General features: G+C 41.4%; 1 protein-coding gene across 1 annotated transcript; it reads left to right on the top strand.

The window, feature by feature from the left end:
• Positions 1-1,265: 1,265 nt before the first annotated feature.
• On the top strand, positions 1,266-7,627 carry sypl1 (synaptophysin-like 1). The gene is made up of 6 exons (XM_017414750.3): positions 1,266-1,752; positions 1,858-2,038; positions 4,949-5,067; positions 5,205-5,409; positions 5,503-5,694; positions 5,832-7,627. Exons 2-6 carry the CDS (start codon positions 1,967-1,969, stop codon positions 5,961-5,963), a joined length of 720 nt encoding a protein of 239 aa, XP_017270239.1. The 5' UTR covers positions 1,266-1,752; positions 1,858-1,966; the 3' UTR covers positions 5,964-7,627.
• Positions 7,628-8,148: the final 521 nt, after the last annotated feature.

The following is an 8,148-nucleotide window of genomic DNA, read 5'->3' as shown; positions in this document are numbered from 1 at the left end:
TAAAACACGGGTCTGTTGTTGTCAAGAAAAAAATGCACTCCTCTAGCTGAGCTTTTTCTTCTTCTTGTGCCAAATTTGTGGTGAAGTGGAAACGACTCGACACGAGTATCTGTTCCTTTTATATCCAGGGTAAACATTAAACACATTTTAACATGTCCACTCCACTTGTTGTGACTCTTGTCTGTTTGAAAAATGCTGGTGCTGTTTTGTTTTTGCGTTTAGAAATAAATGTTGAGAACAAAACCAAACACTGCCATAATTATTTGTTTTTAAGCACATATAACATTTTATTTGCCGTTAAACTGAATGTATGGAGCTCAAACAACTGTCAGATGAAGAAATTAAAATTACACTATTTTGCTATTTTTAAAAACATTATTATAGTTTATAGTGTCACTAAAATCCTGTTGGATATTTATGTATCAGACATTCATGCCTCACTTTATTAAAATGGAAACGAGTCAGTTTCAACCTGAATAATGCTCCATTTCTGGTTTTATCTGAATAAAAGCTGTTTTAGTTTTAGCAGACTGGATTTCCCCAGCCTCTATTTTTATTTCTACACCTGGCCTTGACTGAGCTCTGCAGTTTGAGTAGGCGGACACATCTGGATTAGAGCGGCAACCGTGATGGGAAATGTCATTTTAGACATTTTTAAAGGTTATTTTTCATCGAGTTGTTCATTTTTATGGATGAGTTAAAGGAGTAATTAGATCTTAGGAAGAATACTGGAGGGAGAAGTTATTTTTTTAAAAATGACCTTTCGTTCCTTAGGGATACCTTGAAAACGTTATCTTCAATCTCATGCAACGTTGCAACGTGTCACAGTCAGAATATGTGTTTTAAATGACTCTCAGCTACTACCACGCCGAATCTTAGCTCAGTATCTGTAAAACTGACTGATTTTGAGCCATTTATGTGTTGTTGAAGTCTGATTAACTGTGGCGCCAAGCTCGAATCGCTTTGACTCCAAAAGTAAATGAGTTATCAAAGTACATCCAGTGGTTAGTTTCTGAAAGTCTCTTTAAAATTCATCCTGTGGATCATGAGATATTTTGCTAACAGACAGACACTGACATAAACATTATCCGCCTTTATCCTTCAGCAGTTTGTGATCCATTAGGGTTTAAATGACTCCAGGAAGATTAAGACCCCCTTTTTTTTTTAGAACTGTTTTTAACCTGACTGTGCCTCAGATGTGATGAACGCCTGATGGGATGTAGCTGTTTCCTGTTTTGGATGACTGGATGAGCTTTCACTCCAAGCGGAGTTCAACTTCTGTCTTTCTGTTGATGGAATTTGGTTTTGCTCGAGTCATATGACCAAGTCAGCAGCTGCAAACTCAGCAAGGAGGAGGCAGCCTCCACATTCTAGTAATCCCATCACATGGAAACTGAGCAGGACTCTCGGCTCTCAGCAGAATGACTTCAGTGCTTTTTCACAGCGGAACTGAATAATACATTTGCATGTTTTTGGGGTTTTTTCCCCTCCTGGGGGTAAAGGAAAAAAAAAAGAAAAAGTAAACCTAACTTCTTGTATTGCAGCTGCAGGGGATTTTAAGTTGCAGTATTTGCATTTAACCGCGTTTTATTGGCACCCAAAAACGGACGAAGCGCGCAAAAAGGGAAGTTTGGCACGCTTTTACGCGCAGGCTCGCGCGCCGGGGCGTCGTTCCGTCCGAGCCACACGAACAAAAGAGCCAACATTTACGACTTCAAACAAGTTTCCATCGCGACTCGAGTGTCTTTTAAAGTAAGTAGACCCTCATCTTTCTGCGTTTTGCTCTTCGTGTTGAAGAACTGGACACATAACTTGATCCGGACTTTTTTTTTCTTCTTCTTTTTTTTTTTTTTGCAGCGTTCGCAGGAAAACCACGTCATTCTGTCAAACGACTCCCCCCTTTTTTCCTCCCCGTTTGGACCATCATCTCACAGTTGAGGGAAAAGCCTGGACAAAAGACTCCATCATGATGACCGGTTTTCGACTCAACTTGTCGCCCCTGAAGGAGCTCCTGGGCTTCATTAAGCTGGTAGAGTGGGTAAGTCCTGTTTGTTTGCTTTTTTATGTGTCCAAAGACAGGGAGGTCCGCTCCCCTCCTTTGGCTCTCCCCCCACCCCTCTCCTTTCGCACAGATTTTCACCCTCATACAAAAACTACTAGACTAATCCTCATTAAGGGAAATTTATGAATTAAAACGCACAAACAGAGCTGAAAATGTCTCCAAACTGTTTCCTATCAAGGTTCTGTAAACTTATAGTATGCTTGTAGTGCAAGAATAAGTTGAATTTATACCCAGTATTTCATTAGTTCCTGAAGAAATTTGCATTTTCTCTTAAGTTGGAGGAGTTTCTTCTCGCATAGGTGCTTCAGCTGAATTTTTAAGTGAACTGGCTGCACAGGCCAACAGTTACAGATTAATGCACCTCTTACCAATAATTTACCTCCGAATAAGGCCTCTGACTGATGGTGAAACTTCAGCCTGGGCGTAACTGCGGCCGTTTCTCGTGGAAAGTCCAGTAATCGGTTCTTGCTTTGCAAAACTGGGTCAGAGAAATCCAGCGAGGGTTAATTCTGTTCTGTTTTCTCATAATGCTCACACACACACACACACAGAACCACACAACAGCAGTCATCTGACTCTCAACAGAGCTTTGTTTGAAGCGTTGGCTTTATATAACCCCGGTTTATTTTAATACGACACAATTACTCATCCGCACAGAGCTAAATGATCAATTCTGGTCTACGAACAAAGCCTGCACAAGCTCGTATCGTTAACTTTGGCAGAGGCTTTTGGCAAGAGTTGGGGGGAAAAAAGTGGCCCCAAAACAGATCTTTTCAAGGACGTGGTTCTAAATCAAAAGCTGCAGAGGTTAATGAACCACTTTCAAATAATTTACCTGCACATTGTTGGCAAATGTTGGACGCGTGGTTCAAAAGTTCCAATCACAAAGGCGTCCCCAACCCACTGGAAGTGACGCAGCGCTGAAACTGTCGACACCAAAGTTGGTTTAAAATGCTTCACATGTCCTAAGAGTTACACTGATAGTTTGTGTCCAGTCCCACTGCCAAACAAACCAGAACATCTTTGATGGAAGTAATAAATCTACATATTGTTCAAACAGTAGTTTTAACGCTATATTTAACAATTTAATCAAGTCAAACCTTTTTGCCTAATAACCATCTCTTTTTGAAGAGTGTCCAGTGATGCCAGTGTTTAATTGGTACATAAGTGGTTTGGCCTGAGCATATCTCCATAGATGGTATCATCCAAGTGGTCGTAAACAGGAAGGAATGTTGAGCCAATGCTTCGACTCTTTGCCCAGCGTGCTGAAAAAAAAAAGAAAATAAAAATGTTGTCTTTTTCCCTCTTTTTGGATTGATGACGGTGCAACATTTCTCTGGTTTGTGACAGTGATTCGGGCTTTGTGTTGCTTTTGTCGAAAGCACAAGAGCCGCCACACACTCCAGTGTTCTCAGGGAGAACGTGCTCTCCAAACGTCTGGCAGACCAATCCAGTGTGTTCACGATCTTTGTCAGAAGAAGGAGTCTTTTAGCAGATTCCGCTTTCTTGGCAGGGGGGGGTTTCGGTTTTGCCGAGCAGATATGATTGTATTCATGCTGCTTCTGAAGTTAAAAATGTGGACAAACTAATCCGGAGTGTGCGTGTGTACACGGCTCACGCTGGCTGTTAAAGTTGCTCCTGCTGCTGCCCCGTGACCTCGCACTGGAAGAGGGACGGAGTCGATAAAACAAGAATGTGGCAGAAGTAGCTGACTGTGGTGTGTAGGCAGGAAAAAAAAACAGGAAGTGACATCTGGAACGACATCTGGAGAGAAGCCTCGATGTGTGTGTGTGTGTGTGTGTGTGTGTGGTGTAAAATAAATCTCCCCTTCTTGTAAGCACGTTCTTACTGGAAGCATGTGTATCTCTTTCTTGAAGGTATTAGGTGTGGGTACAGAGTGTGTTACTAAGCATTTTCACATTCATAGGCTGTAGAAGAACTACTTTAAACCATTCTCAAAAGGCAATTTCCTTTGACTTTTCTAAAATTATTTTTGACATGATTCACTTTCTTAGAGTTTAGCGGTAGACTTTTCCTTCGTTCTTCGTGTTTAACCTTGAATATCTTAGCTTAAATCCAATTTAGCTTGAATTTCTTTTGCCCCACTTATCCAGAAATAGGTCATGAAAGTGAGATCAAGGCCTCATTCGCTCCACCTACACCCTCCAGCTCTTCAGCTGGGGACATAAAGGTATTTCCCGGCGAGTCCTGAGGCCCTGAGGCCTGCTTCCAGTGAGGCACGTGTGGAACGCCTCCCTTGGGAAGAGTCTGGAAGGCACTGCGGACAGATGCTTTAGCCATCTCGACTGGTTCTTCTTGAAGCAGCAGCAAAACCATTGGATGCACGGATAGAAACGGAGGAAAATTAAAGTCTCCCAACACAGACCTTACAACTCAGAGTTCCTTCTAAGGGACTAAAAGCCTCGCTAACATTGTTTAATGTTAATGTTCTTGAGTCCCTCCCCTCAGAAGACCTCTGAGCAACAATGGCAGGAAGAAGATAATTGCTGAAGATTAAACAAAGAAGCAAAATCTGTTCTGTGTGGAAAAGCTGTTCTCTGAACCAGCAGGGCCAAAAATTTAAGTTTATTCTTAAAAAGCTGGAAGGCAGAATTAATGAGACTACATTTCCAAGATGGTAGACACTTTTTTCAAATTATGGTGGAAGAAATATGCTTTAAGTTGTTGTATTTACTCCTTGGTTTGCATTAGCCAATCAGTTGGTTCTGCTAAATATACTAAAAGTCACAGCATCTCGTCTCTTTTCTTTATGCATCTGAAGTTTCTTGATTGTGATTTTACTTTATTGGTTGAATGAAGTAAATTAAGGTTTAAATGTTACGCTTTCTCTCTATCATGTCCATTTTATGGTGTCTGTCCAAACAGCTCACGGCCATATTTGCCTTTGGAAGCTGTGGCGGATTCTCGGGGAGGAACATCGTAACGCTCTTCTGTGGCGACGGCTCAAACACGACGCTCAGTGCCAACTTTCACTACCCGTTCAGGTGACAGGTCGAACGCAATTGGCTTTCTTTTTTTTTTTTTTGTAAAATCTTGAACAACAATTTAGCCATAACTGGATAAACGGTGACTCAACTTTTGTTCTTTTGTGCTCCACATTCCTGTCCTGTATCGCGCTCAGGTTGAACCAAGTCCTGCTCATCCAGGGAAACGCCACCGTCTGTAACCACTCCGTCACCATGACGCACATGATGGGAGACTCGGCGTCTGCAGTGGAGTTCTTTGTAGGAGTCGGCGTTGTCTGCTTCCTGTACAGCATGGTAGCTTTGTTGGTTTATTTAGGCTACATGCATGTCTATAAGGACTCTGACTTTGGACCAATTTGTGTAAGTATATAAATTAAACATATATAGATCCATGTGGCTTCAGCAGAATCTTGTCTTTAGGGCAAATTTTTTGCTTTTTTTTTTTTTCACCAGGACTTTGTCATCACAGCGATCCTGGTTTTCCTGTGGTTGGTGTGTTCCTCCGCCTGGGCAAAGGGCCTGCAGAATGTGAAGGACGCCACGAATACGGAAGGAATCAGCAACACGTTGGCCCTTTGCAAGGGCAGCAACGTCACCTGTGAGGTGACAGAGTTCGCCAACATGCGGACCCTCAACATCTCTGTGGTGAGAAGACTACAGAACATTTAGACTGGACCGGTCTCGCTCACTCTACACCTAAAGCAGTCATTCAGGCCTAGTTTAAGTGATAAAGCTCCCTAAATGTTGTGTATGTGTGCTCCGTCTGCCTGTGCCTTTTGCAGGTGTTTGGCTACCTCAACATGTTCGTGTGGGCCGGTAACGCCTGGTTTGTGTACAAGGAGACTCGCTGGCACTCCCAGAAGTATTCCTCTCAACCCGGACCTGGAAGGCAACAGGTCCCTGCGCCGATCTAACAAAACAGTGAACGCAGATTTACACTCGGAACAAACATTACCATGCACACAGCGCACACAGAAAGTCCTGTTTTTTACCACACATTCAAACATCCAACACTGACAGGGATTTTATGCATACAAATAAAATAAAACGCTCTTTACCATGATGCTACCACCACCATGGAGCATTTGACTTTCAGCAGATGGAAATATTGAGGAATTCCTCCCCAAATATCTCTCTGAGGGACAAAGCAATCACACGTTTGTAGAGTAAGCAGGAAGAAGATGATTTCACAGCAAAGGCTTTCAGCGGCTTTACTTTTTACTTGTTTTCAGTGCTATATCAGCAGCAAGACTGCTTTTATATATGATTCATTTCAACTTTAAGCTGACTTTACTCGAGCAGCACAGGTGCGAACATGTAGCCAACATGCACACAGTGATCCAACGTTCGTAACAGAATCCCTCCTGACCCCTCCTGGAGTATGCAAACACTCCCAGGAAGCCATTTAATTAACTGTACGATTTGTGCATTTATCAGCAATATTTTTACTTCTTTGGAACAGTTAAAGCTAAATATGCTATTGGCAATCATTTTTAAAATTAATTTAATTTTTGTAGATCTTCTCAAGACCCCACAATTGGTGTTTCATGACCCCAAGTGGGGTCCCGAGCCCAGTTTTGAGAACCGCTCCTTTAAACCAAATGACCTGTTTTAGAAGCTAATATTCATCCATGGATACTTTTGACATAAAAACTGACATATTTATGTTTTTATCATGTAAACATGAAACCTGCCTCTGTGGGTTTTTTTATTTTACATTTCAGGATGCAAAAGTCTTAGTCAAGCCTTGTTTTTTTTTTTTATTATTTCAATTATTAGGTTGCCTCAGTTCTACCATTCACCTCCTAGTGGCAGATGGCTGTAAGTGCAATGTCTTGAAATCTTAAAACTCCTGGATTCAGCCATATTTTCATCAGTATTTAAGCTTCAGGATGAATGGCGTGAAGTGGCTTTAAACTCAAACATCAGGAATGTAGTCGTACTTATGGTGCTTTATAGGATTTTTCAGTTTTCTGAGTGTGAACCCATGAAGGATAGGCGATAATTATCAAGTCCAGGAAAAAAAAAGCTGCCACAGGTGCAGCCGCACCATCTACCAAGGTACCGATTAAAGGACAGATCTTCCCATGTTTCGTGGCTCTTTTTATGCCGTCTTGATGAATGTATTAATAACATTCTTTTTAAAATGAATACAGATGTTTTGCCTATCTGATGATATTCTGCCAAATCAATCGTTTCCTTTTTCCTAGTTGAAGCTCATTTCTTTTGTTTATTTTCTTATTTTTTCAGGTGACACCAAACAGTGATCTGGTTATGTGTTTATGAGCTGTTTTTTATGTTTAGTTTTAGTTTACTATAATGTAATGTTGGCATAGTTTTTGATTTTTGTTGTCTCATGCTGATGTATTTGCCTTGAACTTTCACTGAAGTTGAAGTGAAATGAAACAGTGAGTGTGTGAGGGCAGTATACTGGTTATGCCTCCTCTCTGCTGTTGTGACCATCATCCAGTGAGCTGTATCTGTTTTTTTAAATGCATTTTGGTAAAAAGACGTCCACTGTCTTGCATAGTTTCAATGTACTTTTTCAATAAAAAATTGTGTTTTTTTTCCCAGTGAACATCTTTTATATGTGGCAGTTTATGTACTTGTGTACATGGAGTCTGTCATTTGGGGGGAAAAAAAGCTTTTTTTGTTTGTTATTTTGAATGTGGCAGAAGCTTTCTGTAGCGTGTAATCTAGTACGTTTTAGGATCAGCAGAAAAAAAAAAAATTGCATTTGAACATGTAAAGGCTTTCATGACACAAAACCAAGACTGCGACCCCACTGATTGGTCCTGTGTGACATTCTGGATGATCCTACGACCTCAGAGATCACTGTGTGGGGAAACAAACACAACATTGTGACTGAGTCATCCTTTGTGTGTGTGTGTGTGTGTGTGTGTGTGTTTGAGGGGACGGAAAAGACAATCGTGGATATGTGTATACAGAAGCTCGTCACATGACGTGGGAACAGGCTGTGTCTTGTGTGCAGTACTGACGTCACCCATTAATCAGTGTCATTTCCTCACCCTCATTTAACACCGTCACTTCTTCATAATCAGCACTCTGTCTGAGCTGCACCATGCCTGCGTGAGGATA

This window comes from Kryptolebias marmoratus, linkage group LG18, assembly GCF_001649575.2.
Source record: "Kryptolebias marmoratus isolate JLee-2015 linkage group LG18, ASM164957v2, whole genome shotgun sequence".
NCBI lineage: Eukaryota > Metazoa > Chordata > Actinopteri > Cyprinodontiformes > Rivulidae > Kryptolebias > Kryptolebias marmoratus.
Note: the sequence above shows the minus strand (reverse complement) of the source record. Positions and strands in the feature narration are given on the sequence as shown.